Source organism: Poecile atricapillus, chromosome Z (assembly GCF_030490865.1).
Source record: "Poecile atricapillus isolate bPoeAtr1 chromosome Z, bPoeAtr1.hap1, whole genome shotgun sequence".
NCBI lineage: Eukaryota > Metazoa > Chordata > Aves > Passeriformes > Paridae > Poecile > Poecile atricapillus.
In genome coordinates this window covers 20,941,576-20,963,900 of record NC_081289.1, presented here as the reverse complement: position 1 = coordinate 20,963,900, position 22,325 = coordinate 20,941,576, and the positions used below count along the sequence as shown (strand labels likewise).

Sequence of the window (22,325 nt, the reverse complement as noted above, 5' to 3'; positions counted from 1 at the left end):
TAGTAGTGTATAGGAGAATAAACCTGTAATGTGAAAAAGCTGGTCAAAAAGAGGAACCCAGGACCAGACTAGCACTGCAAACACTTGGGAAGGGATTTATCAAATAATATTTGGGGTTACACTTTATTCTGAAGGGTCAAAACTGGACCAGACTGCTGTGGATAGTACTAGCACTTAGGCTCAGGTATTTGTATCTCTTTAAACCCTACTGTCATTTCAAGGATATAAATAGGCTTGGAAAAATCAGATTATTGGAAGGATTAAATTGGGATCAGTGTCAGTAATAATCTATTCCTTTGTGGTGACACCGATTGAAACAGGGAAAGTTTGGGGGAGGGGCGTAACACTATACAACATTGCCTATGGATTGTGTGGCAATGAGGAGCATAAACAAGGGGAAGAAGGGTTAAATAGCACAGCTCTCATGTGCCCAACAGGTAGGGTATACATAAGGGCAGAGAAATCCTCCTGGAAATAGCGCTGGCCACAGACACTCTCACCAAAGGCCAGTAACAGTGATGGAGTGCTAAAACACCACTAAAACACCACTGCTTCTAGTCTGTCAAGCTAATAAAGTCTGTCTCTGTGCTGTGTTTCCACATTTCCAGTCCCACCACCCAGCATGCTCTAAGAGCCACAAAATCATAGAGGAATCATAAAGGAACTTTATTTCCTTTTTTTTTTTTTTCAATCACATTGCCTGAATCTTTTCCGTATAGTGTAACTCTAGTTATCTCCTAATGGGGCTGGGAAAAAAGGCAGCAGTACCTGGCTGCCCTGTCTCTGGGGATTCTGAATTATCCCAGGCTGAGGAATGTCATTAGGTCTCCAAGCACCAGCCCCTCCAACACCAGCTCAGTGCAATTACCCCATCCAGCCCTCATTTAGCCATCCCCATTGCAATCCATGTAAGTGTTGCCTACACAAGAGCTAAGTGAGCAGCAGCTGGCCTAGGTTCTTTATCATTGCCCAATATACATTTCTATGGGTGCAATCAAATTTATTTGGCTCTTTTGGATCCAGAGTGAGTTTGATAGTGGTGATTTTAATATGGTGAAAAATTGCCCACTGAATGTTCTTTCAGCCAGAAACATGAGAGCAAGGTACGTTGTGGTGGCTGAGCACAGAAAGCATATTTAGATTTGTTTTCCATCTTGTCTTTCAAATAGAGTTAAAGACTGGGTTTTCAGTCTGGAGCTTTCCAAGTGAAATCCTGCCTCCCTGATAAGCCATTTTCTGGTTAATCTGAAGATTATTAGAGGGCTGGAGCACCTTTTCCATAAGGAAAGGCTGAGAGAGTTGGGTTGTTCAGCTGGATAAGAGAGGGCTCCTGGGATTCTTTCTAGTGGCCTTTCAGTACCTGAAGAGGGCTTATAAGAATGATGGAGACTGACTTTTTAGTAGGGACAATAGAAACAGGACAAGGAGCAAGGGTTTTTAATGATAAGAGTGTAGATTCAGACTTGATAAACAGAAGAAATTTTTTACAATGGAGGTGGTGAAACACTGGCACAGGTTGCCCAGAGAGGTGACAGAGGTCCCATTCCTGGAAACATTCAAGGTTAGGTTGGACAGGTCTCTGAGCAACCTGATCTAGATTAAAATGTCCCTGTCTGTGGAAGGGGAGTTGAAGCAGATGACATTTAAAGGTGCCTTCCAACACAAAGCATTCTATGATTCTATGGGAAAGGGTATTTCCCTGGATAGGAGTCTTTATCCTCCCACTGAGCACTGAGTGGATGGTGCTGGAAGACTGATGGCAGTGCATCTCCGGTCTTTCTATAAATACACCCCACTATAAGTAAGATAATGGTGAGAAGAAAGGAATGCAATGTTTCTTGGAGTGAATAACACTTCACTTATACTGCCCAGTGACAGGAGCAAAAATCATACAGCGGGTGGGCAATTCCCAGCATTGTTCCCAGGCTTTTCCAAAAATTTGCTTTAACTCTGTACAGTATGAATTATTTGGGGTTTTTGTAATGCTGAAAAAGAAATGGTTGATATTTGGAACTGTGCATTTATAGCTTTGTCTCTTCAGAGGCTTCCTCATAAAAGTGGTTCTTTTCACATTTCCCACTGGAATTTTTTTTTTTTTCTAAATACACATTTAAATTTCTTCCTCTGTTTCTTTAGATGTAAAATGCAAGCCTCTGCATCTACAAAAAATCTCACGCGCTTCTCTTTTCCTTCAGTCTTTCAGCTTCCCATTTTTACTTCTGCTCAGTTAATTACTCATTTATAATTATTTCCCTCTTTATTTATGTGGGCATGTTTTGTTTTTTTTTCCCTGGGAAGCCGCTGCCTGGTCCTTGGGAGTCAGTGTAAGCTGACTCCAGCCCTGCTTGCTCTCTGTGAACCTTCTGGCGTCACGGAGCAGCTCTCAGCAATCAGGGGGTAGGATCACTGGCTTCCTTGGCTCTGGGCGCTGAGCACTGGGTGCCCATTCCCTGTTTGCCAGGCGCACCTAAGCATCTGGAAATGCCCTATCATCCCAAAAGAACCTGGCCTCAGGTGGGTTGTGAGGCCAGAAACCCCCATGGGGGTAAAGCAAGAGGGGCATGTGCGACTTGAGAGGGTGAGGAAGGGGAGGGCATCCCAGCATTGCAGACTCCATCCCTTCATCTCCCTCTGCCGCCGCTCCTCCTCCGAGGAAAACAAACTGGCAGCAAGGGCACTTTGTGCTTCAAAGAGCCCCTGACAAGCACGTCACTGCTATTTGTGTAATGGCCTGAAATTCTTGAGTGAGCAGTGATACATAAAGGAAAAGTCTCAGCGTAATTACTGATCCTTACAGCTTTTCATTCCTGAAAATTTGAGGGTAAGGAAATAGATGTAAGGGTAAGCAGGAGATAAATGCTGGTTCATGGCACATTCCTTATTTAAACATTTTCAGTATGTCCTGGGGTTCCTGTCCCACAGGCAGGGCTTACCAAGGGTGCAATTCCTTTCTTCTTCATCTCTAAATCATCAAGCTTTCTCCTTGGGCATCAGTTAGAACCATCAGAGCTGATCAAAAATAAGGGGGAAAAAATTTTACACAGATCCTCCATCACAATTTCCTTTCTAATTTTTTGTTTAAATTTTCACATTTTAGAAACTAGTTTTGAACACTTCTTTCTTGAGGTTATGAGAAAATTTCCCTTTAGCCTCCCACAATCAAATAAAAATAGAACAAAATACATCCCCTTCTATATCCACATTAAAGAAATTTATGCCTGTCCCACTTAAAAGCTAGCTGCTACCATGACCTGCATTTTTTTCATTTCATCTCCACTTTCTTGTGGGTTCATATTAATTTCTCTGTAGTGGTAGAAATGGAGTTCCAGGCATGCGTTTTTCTCAGAATCAGGCTGAGACTGACTCTCTGGCCACAGCCTTGGTCAAGCTGGTCAAAGGGTTGAGTTTGTCTGAGAAGCAAAATGTCCCTTTAGTACCTGTAGCTGGAAGAAATTCTTCCCATTCATGCCAGCCAGGCTCCAGCAGTCCTCTGCGTCATTCCGGTTTCTTTCTCCAGAGAGATCAAAGCTTTCCATGCTGACTGGGACACTTCTGTGACCCTGCACAGCCTGGGAAGCAGCACCTCAGTTGATTTCAGCTCTCCCAGTTGGCACAGTTTGCCGGATTTTGGAAAACATTCTATGGAAAAGAGTTCAGCAGCAGCTGGTGTGCAGGCCACAGGCTCTGTGTGTTCTGCTCCTGGTGCCGCCGGTGACAGCGCCGGTGCCTTGGCTCACATGCCAGCATCAGGGATGGAAGCAGGACGTGATCCAAGATGGAGCCACGGGTACCAAGTACAGCCTGGCTGGGCTCACGGGCCGGGGCTGCTCCGCAGCAAACACAAACCTCACTTTTTCTCGGGTGCCCCGCATCTGAGCATGGGAGAGAGGACAAAGTCTCCAAGTCAAAGGGGCCAAGCACTCGGGTGGGAAGAGCAGAGTCCACATTCAATAACTTCCCTGCTTATCTCAATATCGTACCTGGCACCACAGTACTGTAGCAGTTGGAACCCCATAAATACCAGTGACAGATAGTAATTGGCAGCCCATACCTACCATCAACGCATGATCTTGCCACTAGGAAGCAAGAACAAGATTTTCAAACCCAACTGGCTGAGCAAGCTTGAGGGTGAAAATAACAGGAAGATGTTAAAAACACTTTTTGAAAACAAAGACCTTCCTTTGGAGTCAAACTTTTTAATGAAAACAAAGCCTAAACCATCAGCCTTGTACCAGTAGCCTTTGGCTCCAAAATTCCCTAAGTCAGTTTATATCTGGCTGATAAAAGGGTAGTTGATTGATTCATTACAGCCAAAGGCTCAGCTCCTAGGAATGCATGGTGCTTAATATTTTTTCTGGGATCTCTTTGATCTCTGCTGGAGGTTGAGGAGCAGGCTCCAAATTATAAAGTATTTTTGGAATTTTATTGAGACCATTTTTCAGAAAAGTCACCTTCAAGTCTCCAAGATTCTCTCTAGAGACACAGGGATGGTGGAAAACTTGTAGCATGACAGTTTTATCTGAGGAAAAGGAATATGACCAATCTTAAAGGAATGGTAATCCAATCACATTTGGACAAACACATACATGTGGACCAAGGACCTAAAGTTTTCTGCATGCTAAACCTAAAGCACAAGTTTCTATGAGGGTGTGTGGAAGCAATAATAGATTTACAAATCTCTGTAGATCAGCTAGAGGAAGACAGGCGTCCTACACACAGCACATGGGAGAAACTCACCTTTCAATTCAGTGTGTTAAATTCCACAGCTCTATTCATTTCAGGTTAACAAAACACAACAGAGGCGTGGCATCTGCTCTCTACCATTCCCCCTCTCCACAGAGCCCTTCCTGTCCCCGCTTGTACTGCAGAGCCCAGCGGGTCTTTCACTTTGTCTTGCCTGCCAGATCCTGGTCACATTTACCAGGCTGCTGGAGAGCTCCTGCCATCAGAACAGTGGCTGAGGGTCTGCTGGAGTCTGTGGATCTCCTCATCACAAATGGTGGTCAGCAGGGCTGGAACCTGCAGCTCAGTATCTGACAAGTGCTCTGGCAAAGCAAGTCATGGAACAAGGAAACCTCCTTGAGCGTAACTCAAATAACCTCCTCCACAATACTATAGAAACATAGAAGACTCTACATTCACTGACTGCATTTACCCAAGCATTACAAAATATTAAACAGCATATTTAGCAAAACAAGAGCTTTCAGGTATTCTCTTTGGTAGGCAATTGTCAATGGCAGAGCTGCATGTCAAGTTTGTATCTGCGTTGAAACCTCCGCTGACTTAATTAGGGTAAAATGCGTGAAGTGTAGTCATTATAATCTGCTTTGCAATGACACAAACATATAAAAGCCATGCTCATATGACAGGAATGTCCAGATCTTGCATCCAAGCCTTTGACAAGATCTGGGGGGGAGAAGAGGGAAGGAAGGGAGAAGGGAGGATTGTAAGAATTGCTCAGCTGAAATTTCTAAAACCCTTGGAAACAGCCACTAAGTATTTCGCTGCCTCCATCCTTCCCTGTAGTCTCATAATGGTAAGTAACATCTCACTTACTTGAAAACTCAGGTTTTCATGAGGTTGGCTGTGCAGGGGAGCCAGCAGCACAAGCAGTGCTGAAGATCTCTGCTCCCAAATGCTGAACCCCAGCACTCGTGCCCCTTCGGCTCCCAGGAGCATCTCTGCTTTCAGAAAGCGGCTTGAACTTCTGCCTTAAAGTAAAAGCATATCATGACAGATACTCTAATCACAATGTCTAAATATAATACAAGGGAAGACAATTTAAGAGAGCTCAGCTACACTTTTTAGAACAACTGTCAGGAAACTGACTCTGTGGCTTGCTGCTTTAGAGTAAGATTAAATGAATCAGTCTCACAATTTGAATGCGTGGGAAGTCAGAGACAGCAAAGTGACAACTAAGGACAGTTTATTTATAATTGGGCCCTCCTTCTATAGCTGTTTGTGCACAAGGCCTGTGCACTAAGTACAAAAGTACGTGGCATTTATATAAAATTACTCACAAGTGCTACGTGTACGTCAGGTAGATGGCTATGCTTGTTTGGCTGATTACAAAGTTCATGTAATTATTGAACTGTCTAGTGATGTTTGGGTAAAGAATACAGCTTATTATGCAGCAGCTTCAAAAGGCTCTGACTCCACAGTCCTTCAGCCAGGAGCCTTTCACAACAAGGAAGAGCCTGAGCTGGGCATTGCTGCCAGGAGATGTCTGGAGGGATGGCATGGGGACTGAGGCACCATCAGTGCAGCAGCTTTGCAGGCAAGGCAGGTCTGTGAGGGCTGGAGGGTGACACCGAGGCAGCGTTGATAGATGCTTTACAAGCAGGGGCCTTTGATACTTAAGCTGCAGATCCCCACTCTTTGGGCTAAAACACTTCTGACTTTAACCCAGAGGTTTCCAAAACAAGACTTGCCACTGAGGCAAGAGTGCTGCAACTGCAAATGCAGTCATGAGCTTGGGAGAAATCCAGCGGTTTATGGTACTGTCTGATTAACGAGCCCAAGGGGAGCAGCATCGCAAAGAGAAATGGGTTTGTCAAAGGACAGAAAGGTGGATTTCTCATCTCTACCTCCTCAGGATGTGGTCCTCACCTTTTAAAGTGTCATTCTGAGTGAGTGAAAGGCAAAATCCACAAATCTGAGATAAAGCTGATGAGAGAAGTACCGGGGAGTGGCTGAGTCCCTTGGAAAAAGTGCAGCATTGCTCTTTACCCAGCCTCCAGGTGGAAAAGTCAATGGAATTAAGCTGACCTCAAGCTTTTATTCCTCCCCACTTTGGCAGGCTTAGCATATAGCATCAGCCTGCACCCCTAACTGGGAAATATTATTAAAATGACATTAAATATTAAGAGAGACAACACAGCATCTCTCACAGTGAGGGAGCTCCTGACACAGCAATCTTTTTCTAATAAACTGCCTTGACAAACAATTTACTTATGTTCTTATTTCAATTAGATGAACTACTCTGCAGCAGTAAGGGTGAGTGTGGCTGGGTGTTATTTTGAGAGGTAGTAAATATTTATTCCTCTCTCTCTGCAGGGAGGAGGGTGGGCAGCAGGGTCGCAAGACAAGACCTCATGATCACAATTTTTAAAGCTGTGATAGTCACCGGTTGTGACTAATCAGCAAGGCACAATGTTTTTATGTCAAACTTTCACCAAGAGCTTAGCTATTGGTACAGCATTAACAGTGATGGACATCGTGGCCAGGTTTGGCTCTCATAGAGATCTGGGCTGGAAAAAGGGATAATATCCACTGCATAGCCCAATAAGTGTAAATACTAGAAGAGTTTTCCACCCCTGGCCAGAAGGCTCCTGCCAAGCTCAGGGCTGTGTTGTGGCTGGCACTGTGTGTACCAAATGTACTCCTTGGCCCACAGTACCCAAACACAGAGTCCCCAGACAGATCCGTGGTCAAGTCATAGGCTCAGATCTCCAGGCTCCCAGCTGAGCAAGGGAGTGGTGCAAAGACAGGAGGAGTACTGGAAGGTACTCCAAAATTTAAAGCAAAGAAAATCTCCATCTCTGCTTTCTTGGAAAGTTTGCCTGCAATTTCAAATATTTTCTGTTGACAGCATGAAAGACGTGAAAGTAAACACGTTCTCTTGTCTTTGAAATACCGCTGGTCTGATGGCCATTTTGGGAAGGGAGATAAAAATGTTTAACTTTGGAAAAGCAGTTGCTTTCCAGAAAATCCCTTGAGGCTCTGCACAGAGCACAGGTTGGAAGCCTCGAGGTTTCTGTCAGCACATCCGTACTTATTACTGAAGTATAGCATAGAAGATCAGCTCTGGCAAAGTGCCACAGAAAGTTTTATTACTTTAAAGTCACTGAGTTTGTTTTACAAGGCCTGACCAAAATTTTACCTCAGTCTGTGTAAAGTTTTTTCCCATATAATAAAATGCTTCTCTTTGAAAAGGCTGAAGAGTAAAGGCAAACCCCTTCCCTTGTTACTGAAGGCATGTCTGAGATGAAACATAGCTGCTCTTCACTGGGAAGGCCACACAATGGGATTTTTAAAGTGAAGAGTGAAATGGAATAAATAAAGTTGAGCAGTGAGGTGGGGTACATGAGTGGGCCAAGCAGGCACTGACCAGTAGGAATTTGGCTTGTAAATCATATTGTTAATAACTCCATAGAGTCTGTAATGATAGGAAACCTCACCTAATGCCTCATCAAAAAGTCAACACACTTTGCAGAACTGAGCATCCTCTTCAGCATTAACAGTGATGGACATCGTGGCCAGGTTTGGCTCTCATAGAGATCTGGGCTGGAAAAAGGGATAATATCCACTGCATAGCCCAATAAGTGTAAATACTAGAAGAGTTTTCCACCCCTGGAAGTCCTCTTCAGCACTTTATACAGTGAATCACAGCCTTGAATGGAACTTTTTATGTGTTGACCTTTTAATCTGAAATAGTCCCTTCCTTTCCCTTTGACTGGTGTTCATGAATGGACTGAAAATGGACATTAGATATAAAATTTCATATCCAGAAGCAGAGAATTCAGAGTGCAACATGATTCCTCATGTGTGCATCCACATCCCTACAGAAATGATTTGAAGTCTGGAGAATGTGATTTAGGAGGCTGAGCCAACCTGTCCACTGAGTGGTTGAATTTAGAGCTGCATATGTGTCAGGGGCCATCACAGCATCACCAGTGCCAGCAGAGCCACACAGGCTGGTAGGAGCTCAGGCTCTGCCCACGAGGCCCTGCTGATGCCACTGGCCACTAAAAAGGTTGAGTTGATGCAGACAGAGACTGTCCCTTCCTTGGAAATGGCACTTTCAGTAAGACAGAAAGCATGAGTCAAAGTTTAGGGGATACACTGATGGTTTCACCAAAAGAGGACGAGGAATTGCAAAGTGAAAACAGGGTAAAATTCAGAAAGAAAAAAAAAATTGAAAAATTTTCTGTTTAAAAATTTGAATAAAAAATATTGGCCGGGAAAAGAACTATGGAAATAACTTTGTTTTCAGCAGGATATGATGACTACATTTAATTTTTTGCTGTGTAGAATGGGAATTTTTTCCTTGCTCCAAGTATACCTTTTTAATATAGCTTTACCAGTGGAATAATTACCAAAGCTTGCATCACAAATGTGGTGCTCTCAGGAGCTAGGTACTGATGTGCCCTTTCCCACTGCAGCAGAGGTAGGAGGGTTTCCAGTGAGCTCTGGGAAACAGGAGTCTCTCAGGAATTTCTCAGCACAAGCAAATGCACCAGTAGGTGCTATTGGCGATTTTCACCAGAAGGATTTTCTTTAGTGAGTTTTTCTCCCTTCCAGCCAAGGACAAACCTCTGACACTAGCCCACATTATTGTTTGAAGACAGATTGAAATCTCGTGATTCTGACATCGTTTTATTTTTAATTTCCACACTGCAAATGTCAGGGGAAAAAATACCCTAAAAATTATACTTCAGAAAAGACTATAATTACTTCCAATTAAATCATGGCCCTGGTTGTTTGAAAGACAACCACAGCTAGAATTTCATTATCTGATAAGCACTTTTCTTTAAAATATATTTCAAAGTTTCTTTTATTAATAATAAGAAGAAAGGGATCCAAGATCCTGCAAAAATACCTGAGCCAACTGCAAAAGCTCGACAATGGGAAATTGTGTTTAACCCCTCAAACGGAGAGGCCACATCATTTTTAGGGCATTTATTTCAGCGATACTCCTGATGGGGAAGCAAGCTCAGGAATGTGATCAGACATGGTGTTAGGCTCGGGTGAGGTGACCCAGATCTCTGCCTTCCCCAGGGCACTGACCGGGCTGTGCGCTTGCATCGCACCTTTCCTCCATCCATGGTACCTAGAGCGTTTTACAGCATCTGTCCTGTTTCTCATCGCCACACTCCTGCCTCTATCAGGGTACATCTGTTGAAGCCACTGAGGCTTTATCAGCATCATCTGGTTTCATACTGGGAATTAAGTCTCATCCCTCTGTATGCCTGCGCTGTAAATCCATTTGTACCCCCTGAAAGGGGCATTTACATCACATGAGCTGCACTGAGTATGCCACTGATGTTCAGACTGAGTAAAAATATCTGAGTTCTTATAAAGCCCCACTTACTGATGCATGGGATAATTGTGCTGTAGGTTTTTGTGGTCGTGTTTTGAACTTCAGCTGCCACAGAGCCATCGGTCCCCAACCTCACTCAAGTATGCAGCATATTTTCCACACGTGTTCAAAGATAAGGGCCTTCCCTCAGAACCTTACAAAACAAACAGGCATAGTCCCAGCCCAGTACACTGTTTTCTGATGTGCTTGGAAATCCAGCTGATCATTTGCCATGTGGAGGAGGGACACATGGGCTTGAGAGAAGGGGTAGGGCGGGTTCCACAAAACACCTGCCTGCAAAAGGCTTGTGTTTGGAGGGATAGGTGACACTGAAGGCCTCAGTCACTAGCAGCAACCCAAAATCCCTGTCACAGGGGACAAGATTTTCTCCAGGTGATGCCACAGAGGCAGCCTGTAGCAAGTGTTTACTAATGATGATCCTTGTGGGTCCCTTACAACTCAGAATATTCTGTGATTAGCAGAGATGTAATGGGCATACCATAACAGGCTGCCTGGGCATCCACAACTCACACACAGAACAGACATTCCTGCTATCCAGGGAAAAATCCTTCCCCAAATATTCCACATCACAGTGGCTACTCTCTGAGCTAGTCTTACTAGGTGGAAAGAAATTAAAAATTGCAATTGAGTCACCAGTAAAAATATGTGAGTGTACCCAGCAAATAATATAGATTCCCTCAGCACTTACCTAATAATTTTGCTTTTAATTAAACTGTCCATTCCCTCACTGATTTACATTTAAAAAGAAAACAACTGTGTGTATTTCACTGGGAAACCTTCCCTTGGTGTTTAAAAAAAAAATTTTTGCTTTGATTAATGTGAAAGATTTGGGGCCTGATCCTTATTAACAACTTTCTTAATTCCAGCTCCAGCACCACTGTAAAGACAAACAGGTATGAAAGATTGTCACTGAAGGGGACATGCTCACCCTGTGTGCTTACAGCCTTTCTCTTCTGCTTTTTGGGGGGGATTTCTCTGTTTTGTTATGTTGGTGGTGGTGGTGGTGTTTTTAATGTACCATACAGTCTTTTATTAGCACAGTTTTAGGCTCAATCTCTCCAAAGAAATAAATGCAGTGGATGGACACTGAACCAAGAAAGCTGAGAGCCACAGATCCCCCCCAGGTTTGAGGGAAAGAGGAATAAATTGCATCTTATCAGCAGGCATCTCTGGCAATGCCTGTGGGATGCTCTTGGCACAACCAGGTTTTGGCAGAGGCACCAAAGAAGAGGAGGTGATACCACCGTAGCATTTCTGGCTCCAAGAGACCAAAGGGCATCTTGTGTCCACTCACACAACCCTCCTAAAATGGGAATGATGACCAAAAACTGTGTTTTAAAACTCATCTGCCTTTCTTCTTAAACTTGACTTTCAAAATCTGTAATAATTTCTAAGGGAAAAGAAAAAGAAGCCCCAACTCTCGCCATTTCCAGCAAGAAACAGTAACTCCTGCTGCTCGCAGTGCAAGTATAGGCTCAGGTTGTTACCAGCAGGCTCCTGAGACACACCAGTGAAACACCATGTGCCTTTCTGAAGGAGTTACATGCCAAGACCACCAAGGTATGCATATGTGGAGCAGAAATGGAGCTCCTTTGAGTGCCAGCCCAGTGCTGTAGAAAGGTCACCTGTCCTTTCCCTGGCTTAGTGCCTGCCACCACCACCCAGCAGCCAGGTTGGACATAGCTGGGCATGCTGCTGTGATACTCCATGACACAGCTGAGCATGCCATGTACCTGCACCCAGACCAGGGCTGTGCTTATGGGAGACCCAAATATGCAGATGGAAAAATGAAAAGACCTGCAGATGAGGCATTAAAAGGTGCTTCTCCTTTGCCATCCTCCCACAAAGTGGACAAAGAGAAGAGGTAGTCTGTTGAGGTGGGAAAGCTTCTCAGGATTCAAAATGTCAGAGACACCCCCTGCAGTCTCAGGCACCAAGAGAGCAGACCACGATCTCTCCAGCAGAAGGGCCTTGCCCCAGGGCTGTTGCAGCTGCGCTGCTGACAACTGGCTCCCGACAGGTATGTTCACACCACAGCTCTGGCCTTGGCTTAGCTACCCAGGGGTGTAACATCCTTGCACGGGTGCCCAGTTTTGGAGAAAATGGAAAGAAGGTTGTAGGCTCACAGCTGGGCCACCTGCAGAGTGCATCCCCATCTGTTCACAGCAGTTGGGAAGTAGAGCAAGGGGTTGTACCCGCTAAGCTCCAATCACGTGCCCTAAGTCTTCTCCAAAAGAGACACTCAGAGGGAGGCTCCTGTGAGGGCTGGGGAGGAAGGCTGTGGCCAGTTGGGCAAATCCCTGTTCCTTCTATGTGCTCACAGAACACCAGCATTGTCTGTGCACCATGTTTTCACAGCCAGTCAGGGGCCAAGGTCAGGACCTGTTAAGGCTGTTTTTTATTTACCAAATGTGGCTTTATTTGGTAACAACATTTAAAAACATATAAGATCAGAACAGTCCTTGTTGGTGAAAACATGCCCATTAATTTTCCTGTCTTGGGACAAACTGTAAGTGGACGAGAGTCTTTAATGTCCCTGGTGATATTGAACCTGAGAGGCATTCAGGAATTGTTGTCCAAGCAGTCCATCAAGTTCAGCACCTTTTCCTGAAGACGAGCAGAATAACCTGTGCTTTGAAGCCAACAGCTTTAGCATTTGCCTAAGTATGTCACACACGGGTTTGGATGTTCCTGTGTCCCTGTTCGTGCTCCACCTGCCAGCCACAGGGCCAGGGAGCACCACTTCCATGCCCAGGCCACACATGCTGAGTCCTGCAGACATCTCTGATGACCCCTTCCTCCATTTCTTCTGGCAAGGAGTGAGTTTGGTTTATATTTTAAACTCCTGTGTCATGCCAGCCTTGATGCACATGGAGTTAACACAGATCTCACAGACCTATGGGATAGCCTAGGGTGAAAGAAAGGGAAAAGAAACTATCAGTGCAGTCTCACACAGCACAGACTGTGTCAGACATCTGTCCTCATTCTGTAGCTGAGGCAAGTGAGGGTGATATGACTGACCTGGAGGCATGCTACAGCAGAATGCAATGCCAAGAAGTGAAGCTGGTTCCTGTAGCAGCCCACTCCTCTAGTTTTGTCCTCTGCTCTTCTCCAACACTCTCTGACACTTCTCCACATCTCCTCTTGTGTCTCCCCCTGCAGGGAGGCAGGCTGGGATCAGAAGCATCAGTAGCCTTGGGAAGCAGAGAAGGTTCTCCATCATAAAGAAGGGAGCAGTGCAGAATTACAATGACCAGAAACACATTTTAGTAAAATATGAGGCTTTCGGCTTGTGCCTAGAGCTGAACTCTGAGGGTCACCACAGCTAAATAAAAGAGGAACAAGAAATAAGTTCAAGTACTGTGCCCGCTGTCATCTGCATGCTTGCCCTCCACCTCTGGCCTTGGACTTCCCCAGTGGTCCAGCTGGGGGCAGGTCCATTTCTTTCCAAGATTTAGTGATGGTTGATCACTCTCAAAATGAAGCAGGGATGAGACGGGAGCAGATTTTGCTCCCTCTGCTGTACGTACTCTTCCAGTGCCACCCCAGCCCACTTCTGAGCCCTCAATCACCTCCACCGGCCCTGCGTGGCACTCTTCGACACATTTAAAATGTATCCTCAGCTTCATGTCGCAAACAGAATACTAATGGAGAGTGAGACAGCTTTCCTGTATTTTCAGGCATTTTTCAGGGGAGGGAGAAAAACCATGCAAAACACTGGAGATACCTTGCAAACAAGATGGCCCACAGGAGCCTGGGGATCACATCCTCCTCAGCGCAGCCATGGCCATCCTGCTCCATCGGCTGGTCAGCCCGGCTTGTTTCCTGGCCTGCTTTTATCTGCCAGCCTAGGCACCCGCGGCACCCCGAGACAAGGGCCAGGCTGGCTGGAGCGCTTGACTCGTACTGATATCCCCAAGTAAAAGTTACCTCTTGCCCCGTCCTGGAGACATCAGTGGGAGTAGCCGGGTGTTGAGCCCTGCTGCGACCGAGTGCTGCGGTGGGAGAGGTCTGGGTGGCACCAGCAGCAGCGAGAGGCAGCAGCGTTTTGGGGGATCAGCAGAAACAGCAGGCACAAAGGGAGTTACCTCTTCACCGGTCCAGTCCCAGACTGCTCATCTGTAAGGAGCTCGAGGCAGGCAGATCCAGACGGCTGCTAATGCAGGATCACAGCCCGAGGTTTTGTTTCCACCTTTGCCAGAGGCTTTGCATGAGTCTCGGCTTCCTTTGCCTGCGTAATGGGTACCTGGTGACTGACCTTCCTTTGTAAAGCTCCTGTCAGGCAAAGGGGGTTCCTGTGGTTTCACCTACAGCTTTCCTCTATGCACCGACAAAAATGATGCTCGTCGGGTTGGTGCTCCTACAGCAAGAGCTCAACCGGAGACAGATGATTTAAAATTTAAAAAAAAACGGGGAGTCGGGGGGGGGGGGGGGGGTGGAAGAGAGAGAGGGAGGGGGAGAACAGGCTGTCAATCTCAGTAAACACTTCTTTGATGTGGTTTCTTTCAAAAAAACAAAACAAAAACACAACCTGACTCCTAAAAGCAACAACGTATGTTTATTTTAAATGCATCCGCTAAATATTTACACTGCAAGATAAACGAAAAAAAAAAAAAAAAAAAAGATAAATTGGAACTTTTGTCAGTGAACCAGATTGTGAAATGCCTTGAGGGAATAGAAGATTTATTTGGGGAGAGGGGGAGAGCTAGGAATTTTCCATGCTATTGTAAAACATGAGCACAAATTATATGATCCCCACAGCCAGTGAGTTGCAAAGCTTCAATCAGCTGCCTTTTTATTTTTTTTCTTTCCTCTCTTTTCTATAAAGAGGAGGGGGGGAAGACAGAAGTGTTTCACCAACTTCTGTTGACTGTTCCTTTTTTCTCCTGATTGAAATGTGTTGTTAAACAAGATCCCACATAATCTCAGCAGAGGGTTTCTCTCGCTCGCTCCCGCTCCTTCTGGGAAGCCGCGATCGGTGCCATCGGCGCTTGATTATTTGCAAACTCCCTTCGCTGTTTTTTTTTTTTTCCTCCTCTTTTTTTTTTCCTCCTCTCCGTCTCGGTCTCCGTCTCCCTCTCTCTCCCTCCGTCTCTCTCTCCCTTCCTCTCACCCCCAGTGCAACTTTTGCAGGCGCCCCGGCACACGCAGCCATGCCGCGCTGAGAGCGGGGGCACGGCGCCAGCCCCCCTCCTTCCCTCCCTCCCTCTCCTTTCCTCCCTCCCTCTCTCCTTCCCTCCCTCCCTCCCTCCCTCTCTCCCTCCCTCCCTCCCTCCCTCCCCAGCGCCGCCGTCCCGAGCCGGGGGGGCCCCGCCGCCCGCCGCCCCTGCCCGGCCCCGCGCCTCGCCCCGGCCCCGGCCCGGCCCGGCCCGGCCCGGCGCCGCCGCCCCCCGCCCGCTCGCCCGCCCGCCCCGGCCGCGTCGGAGGGCCGGCAGCGGGGCTGGATGTGCCCGGCTCCCCCCGCGCTGAGGTGGGCAGCGATGCAGAAGGCAGGCGGCAGCTTCGCCTCCGCCGAGAGACACCCGCTCAAGATGGCAGATGTGTGTTGAGTTTGGGGGGCTGCGATCTCGCGTCGTTCGTGGCGGCGTTGCCATGAATAACAGGCGTCCTTGCACCGATGGCCCCCATGTACGAAGGTAAGCCCCGGCCCAGCCCGCCCCGCCGGCACCCCTGGCCCGGCCGCAGCGGGGGAGGGAGGGGGGAGCAGGGGGACCCTGGCCGCCCGCCCGCGGTTCGCCGTCCCCCCGGGCGATGTCGCGGGAGGCGACGGGGCACCCCCGCCCTACCCGGCGCCCGGCGGGAGCGGGGCGAGCCGCGGGTCGCCCCCCGGCTCTGCCCGTCCCCGGCCCCGCGGTCCCGGGCGCTCGGTCCCCGGCGGGGGGCGGTGGGTGAAGTCCGTGCCGGTGCCGAGAAGAACAATGAGGTGGACGAAGCCTGCCCTGCGCCTCCGTGTGTGTGTGTGTGTGTGCGTGTGTGTGTGCCTGCTGCCTGCCTGCCCCTCGCCGCAGTTCGCGTTCCCAGGACCGGCTACCCCGCTCCGTTCGCCGGTTTCCCAGGAGTTCCCCCCGCCGTGGCTCCTCTCCTCCGGAGCGCGGGGACTCCGCGGGCAGCGGCGGCGGCGGACGGGGCTGCTGGAGCCTGCTGTCAGCTCCTGTGGCTTCTCCTTCAGCCCAGCCCGGGCTGCGGCGAGAAGCCCAAGTAACCCAACTTAGTTTCTTTCGGGTTAAAAAAATCACAGTAATTATATACATACATATGTATAAATACATATATATGTGTGTGTATGCGTATATATACGGTTGTGGGTGTTAGATCGATGTGTAGTTCGGGGTGTCCGTTTAAAAAGAAAAATTCAGAGATGTATCGAGGTTAATTTAAATCCCCTCGCGACGCATTTACCCTTCCCCGTCACCCTTCCCGGCTCGGCGCTGCCCGGGGAGCGTTACATAAAGCGGAGGGACATCCTCCGGCGGCCGCGCCATCCCGCCCGGGGGCCGCTCGGTCCGTGGCGGCGGAGACCCGGGCGCGGAGGGGGCGGCACGGGGAGACGGCACTTTCCTTCCCATGGCGAGGCCGGTAAAACTTATCTGAGGAGGAAATCGAGCCCGGGCTGCGGCGCCCGCGCGGAGGGCGCCCGGCGGGCGGTGTAAAGTTACCGGTGGCCCGCCGGGTTATTTCTGGGCAGCCCCGGGCTCACCCGCTGTTCGGAGTTCGGACCCCGCCGGAGGCGGGCAGACAAAGAGGAGCGTTTTCTTTAGCGCAGGGAGGACAGCCGGCCCTCCCCGCGCTCGCCGCGGCCGGGCCCGGGGCCGCCGGAGCGCGGGGACGGCGGGGAGCCGGGGCCCGCGGCGGTGCCGGGGCCGGTGCCGGCGGAGGGGCCGCGGCGGGCCCGGGGTGCCGGTCGAGGCCGGCCCGCCGGCGGCGCCCTCTGGTGGCCGCGTCGCGCCGCCGAGCGGCCCCGGCCCCCGGGCCGGGCAGCCCCCCCTCCGCTCCCCGCCCCGCGCCCGGGCCGCCCCGCCGCCTCCCCCGGCAGCGGGGCCCCGCCGGGGCGGGAGAGCGCAACGCCGACGCCAACGCCGCCGCGGCGCGGAGCTCGCAGCCCGGGCGCGTACCTGCCCGGCCCCCGCCCGACGGCCCCCCGGGGCCGGGCCTGACCCCTCTCCCGCGGTGTGACCGGGCCGGTGAGGCCTGGCCGGCATCGCACCGCCCGCCGCTGAGCCTGCCCTGCCCCTCCAGCCGGCCGTGGGGTCAGGCGGCGATTGCCCTGAAGTTCGCTCCTCGCCGGGCCGCATCCGGCGGGCGGTGCGGGGGGCGCGGTGCCCCTCGGAGAGCGGCGGCGCCCGGCGGGTCCGCAGCAGCCGGGGCGGAGGGGCCGCGGGGCCTGCGGCCAGCCCGGCCGCGCTCCCCTTCCCGGCGCGCCGCAGTGGGCGAGCGCCGGCACGGCCGCCTCCCCGGAGCCGGGCAGGGCAGCGGAGGGGAGGGGAGGAAAGAGGAGAGGAGAAGAGGCCTCGGCCAGTGCCGGGGGGAGCAGAGCGCCGGCTTCTTCCTGGGGAGGGGGCGGCGGTGCTGCACCGGAGCTTGCGGTGCAAGTTTAGCGGTTCCTTAGAGCATCCTAACTTCAGCGGCGCCCCTGCTTCTGCCTGACTGGAAAAAGAGAGCAGATGGGGAAAAAATACCCTGAAAGTGACCCATAGAAACAAATTCATCGCAGCAGATACGGAGGGGTCTGCGGCCAGGCTCTGCAGCATGCCTTAAGCCTCGAAATAGGTGAATATCCTAAATGGCAGGAGCCGGAGATAGCGTAAAGGCTGATAGAAATTGTTTTATCTCTGTTGTGTTGCGGTATGCTTGCGGGTTAAATTGCTGCTGAATGGCTTCGAGGGAAGTGGAGGAGGGGTTAATGATTGTTTTTCGCCTCCTAGTTGCCATGAGAGGTCCTTAGAATTCCCTGCAATATCGCAGTGCGTAGATAAAAACTTACTTATCGCAGGGGATGCAATTTCCTCCTCGGAGGGAGGCAAGGTCTGCCATCCTCCCCTGCGAGCCTCACGCTATGTGCGTAAAGCAGTTCGGTCTGTAGCCCTCCTCAGGAGCATCAGGTCCAGTCAGGCCACTGAGGAGAGCCCAGGAACCGCGGGCTCGGATCAGCACTGCGACGGGCAGGCACAGCTCTGCTCCTGCCCTTGGCCGAGCAGTCTCGGCTGGCACTCATGCACGCCCACCGCCACCACCGCAAGGCAGGCGAGGGGAGGTGAAACCGTATCCCCGCCGTACCGATTTCAGAACATAGGCTCTTTGACAGAAAAAGCACCCTGGGAGGAAATGTGACACCTCAAAGGCCTTATGAAGTGGTTCCAGTAGAAATTTAAGTGAGTGATAACATAGCACACACGCAGAAAGTCACCCGGTGTTCTTGATGTGCAGGTGAGGGTGGTGTGTGCTTGTGCAGAGCAGCTGGCTTAAATACCAGTTCTGGGAAGCAGAATGGTGCCTCACCTGATATTAATAGGCGAGGCATGATAAATAAGTGAATATCTGGCGTGAAATCCTCTCCCACACACACTGTGCCAGGAGAATTTTCCCATTTGTTTTAAAGAATTTGGAGGTTTTGCTCTTGTCTTCTCCTCTCCTGGGTTTTTCCTCATCCTTTTCCTTTTTTTTTTTTTTTTTTTTTTTTCCCTGGGTGGTGGAGAGCTTAGCAGTAAAATGAGGAACATAAAAATATAACAAGTGAAACAAAACAGAAGTAACACTGCTGCGCAATGTTTGACCTGGTTTTTAGTTTCGTTTGTGAGCTGTACAAGGAAATGAGTTGAGTTTCAAAGCAGACCTCATCAGGTGTAATCCTACATGGTCTCTACTCCAGAGTTGGGGCAAACTAGTGTCTGCCATGTTTCTGAGCCCCAGAGATGTGGCTTCATCAGCAGAGGCTGTACTGGCTTCAGAGGAGGTGAATGGCTTGAGCCAGGCAAGAACCTGATTCTCTGGACCCTCCTCTAGGCAGTGTTATCCTCACTTGTGCACTCACTGTGACATTTCCTACTGTGCAGAGAACAAAGCCACGCTCTATGATCCAAGGGAGACCCCAATTTAAGAGGGGGTCTGCCAGATATCACAGGCTGTGGGTGGATTTTTGCCTAGGACAGGTGTCTCCAGCGATTGCCTTGGTGTCTCGTACCTGGCATCCTTCACACTTGTGTAAAGAGAGGTATTTATATGTATTAACCTTTATTTTCTAAACAGTAATTACCTCTGTTTTGGTTTTGTTCCTCTTTGCTTTGCTTCTTACTTATTCTTGACAACTTTGTTGCAATTCAGGGTGTATTTTTAGCAGCCACATCGGTAGTTTTCTATGTGGGTGGCTCATGGAATTAATCTGGGTAATATTTGTAAATTGCACCTCACCACCGGTGCGGCTGCTAGAGCTGAGCACAGGCAGGGACCTGCCTGCACGCTATCCTTGTCACACACGGGGCTGGGAAAGCCGGAAAATCTGACCCTGTACCTGTGGTGGATCAGATCCCTTTTAATGCTAGAAACAGGCCAGGCCTGCTGGGTTTTGAATGCATCCTCAAATCTCACCAAAGCACACAAAACTTGCTCATCAGGGACATGGCCCCCATGAGCCAGAGTAAAGGTCTTTACCCCAAAGTTCATGCAGGGAGATGATAACTCAGAGACGACTCCTATTTATGAAATAATAACCAGAACTTAAGCTATGTCAGTGCTAGGACCAAAAGCCTAACTTTTTATTTGCTTAGGGTATGGCTATAACCAGGATAACAGGAAGCTCCCTCCAGTTAAAATTATTGTTCTTATCATGCTGCTGTCTAGTGATTAAACAAGTTTGCTATGTAATGGGTAAAAAAATGCTGTTTTATTTTCAGAAGGGGAAAGAGCATTGATGGGACATGGGGCTGGGGTGAGCAGGCAAAGAGGCAAGCTCAGTTACTCATCTCAGTTGTTAGTCCTTGGACTCTGTGCAGTGCATTCCTCTTCGTGGCTGTAACAGATGGGGAAAGACCCAGTTGGCTTCAGTTGGACACCTCAGCTGGCCTGGAAAGTGAAATAATTTTCATTTTTCCATCACTAGGTTTCCCCATTTGCTCAGCAGTTGTTATTTACTTCCCAGTTTTACAGGGTGCTTTGAGACCACTGGATTTGGTTTCATGTTGGATAAGAGTTGCCTCTGCTCCTTGTTCAGTGTAGGTTCTTCTACTGATGGGCAACAGCCTAGAGACCTCCTTGATGCCTGTGAGGCTTTTGAACATAGCTCAGCCCTGGGAGTATTTGCAGTGTAGATAATGGACTTATGTGGCTAAATGAATAAGGCCCGATTTTGGCCACATCACAGCAGTGGTGCATAAAAATATGCGAATATTTGGTCAGGAGGACAGTTGGGAAGTCAAATCATGATAGGATGGTGACCTGGGCCTGGAAATTTATCCCTGTCCTCACCAAGTGGGTCCCAGGTGATGGTGTTAGAGCTGTCCTGCCAGATGGTGAGGTCAAGGGAGGTGCAGTCACCTTTTGCTCAGACCAGATGAAGACACCAGTATGAGGCAGATGAGACAGCTTCTTCTGGCTGGAGGACTCAAGGGATAGTGCTGCCCATGGGAAGAGTTTGCAAAGGCATTCAGTGGTGGGCTTACAGATATTATGGTGTCCCCATCCCTGTATCTGTAGTGAACAGGTAGACTAAGGCTGGTTTGTTGGGGTTTTTTTTCAAGGTTCCACTCTTTTTCCCCTCTGATCCCAATTTAAGGAGATATTTTCAGGTCTGTGCCTAAATTTAAGCTCACAGACAGTGCTGCTGACTTCATTAGGATTGTTTATGTCTTTAAAGCTGGCCACATGCTGAAGTACCTTTCTGACTCATGGCCTCTATAGCTTAATCACTCCATTTATAAAATGAGGTTGTTTCCTCATCCTTACTAGGAAATCTCTGCCCTCTGAATGTGAAATATTTTTTGTAGGTCTTTCTCTTACTTTTGGAAGGATAGCTGGTCGATAACAAGAAATGAGAATTAAACATTATTTAGAGAAAAGGTTGTTCCTTGAGCTGTTTACATACCCTAACGTGGACCAAGGTAATTAACAGGAAACCTTCTCTTTTGAAACTATTTCCCCTAGCAGTACAGAATTCACCTTTTCTTTTGAAAATAAACACAGATGATAATTTCACTCTAGACAGGGCATTTAGCAATTTGTTTGTCATGCAGGAAAGGTTAGAGGCATGTTGCTGCTACCCCTCATTTACAGCATGGAGCACCCCTGAATACTCCCTCATTTGGCCATGTCAGCAAACTGAGGTCCATCCTCAGGAAAGCACAAGGGCCTCTATTTTGGGACCACTCCTGAATTCAGAATTGGGTAATTTTGATGGCAAAAATACTCCTACTGGGACTTGCCCACACACGTGAGTGGAGGAGCAGCCTCTGTCTCTGTGTGGCAAAGACATTGCCACATCTCAAAATACCTGAGAAAATTCAGTCAGGACTAAATTAAAAAGCTGTCTGTACCATTAGGATTTATTGCTGTAATAGTGTGTATTTATACAATGCTGTATATGTTCAAGGTGCTATGTAAAGAGTGGCTGGCTGGTCAGGCCACTGACAGAATGATGCCAAGGAACAGCCTTCTGCTTACTCACCAGACGTGTGCAGAATAGCCAGAGGAAGGGAAGTGAACCTTCTTCAAGAAGTGAACCCCTTGAGCTGCTCCTGAGCTAGATTCTGATACAGATGAGCAACAGTGTCACTGAAACCCAAGGAGCTACACAAGGGGAAGCAGCGTCTCCACCTGATGAGCGTTAGCCTGTCTGTGTCACGTTCTGCAGGGAGAGGGAGTCCTGTGCTGGGTGAAGGATGCCATAGTTTGCTCCCCTGTTTCTTTCTTCAGCATCACCACTGAATGGGACATAGGTTTGGAGAAACTGAAGCTCACTCTATTTACATGTTGTTCTCTGTCCTGCTCACCTTCCAGGGCATGTGCTGAAATCTGTCTCTGGAAGGACAAAGTAAGAGCGGTCACATAGAGCTCCTTCCCTGAAAAGTGGGAAAGGTCATCCCACAAAGGCATTGGTATTTGCCCAAGATACTTGGGAAACTATGAAGGGCAGCTGCCTTCTCCGTCCTTTATAGATTTTAATCTATAAAGGTGCTAGCAAGACCTGGAAAAATGGTGTTACCTGGCAGAACCCTGCAGGCTGACATCTTCTTTG

The 22,325-nt window shown here is 48.8% G+C and overlaps 1 protein-coding gene and 1 long non-coding RNA gene across 6 annotated transcripts in view; one reads left to right on the top strand and one right to left on the bottom strand.

The window, feature by feature from the left end:
• Nucleotides 1–12,453: 12,453 nt before the first annotated feature.
• On the bottom strand, nt 12,454–14,503 carry LOC131572769 (uncharacterized). The gene is made up of 3 exons (XR_009276047.1): nt 14,033–14,503; nt 13,124–13,427; nt 12,454–13,010 (listed from the first exon to the last, which is right to left on the bottom strand). It is a non-coding gene; the product is annotated as an uncharacterized LOC131572769 (long non-coding RNA).
• Nucleotides 14,504–15,478: 975 nt separating this feature from the next.
• The window catches only part of LOC131573787 (homeodomain-interacting protein kinase 2), a 145,458-nt gene continuing 138,611 nt past the window's right edge, over nt 15,479–22,325 (top strand). For 3 of the 5 annotated variants that reach the window (XM_058828043.1, XM_058828040.1, XM_058828039.1), the window contains exon 1: nt 15,480–15,738. In XM_058828043.1, the coding sequence (XP_058684026.1) occupies nt 15,720–15,738 (19 nt within the window). In that variant the 5' untranslated portion in view covers nt 15,480–15,719. Of the gene's footprint in view, nt 15,739–17,712; nt 17,870–22,325 lie in introns of those variants that run through there. The other 2 variants (XM_058828042.1, XM_058828041.1) reach the window with 2 other exon arrangements.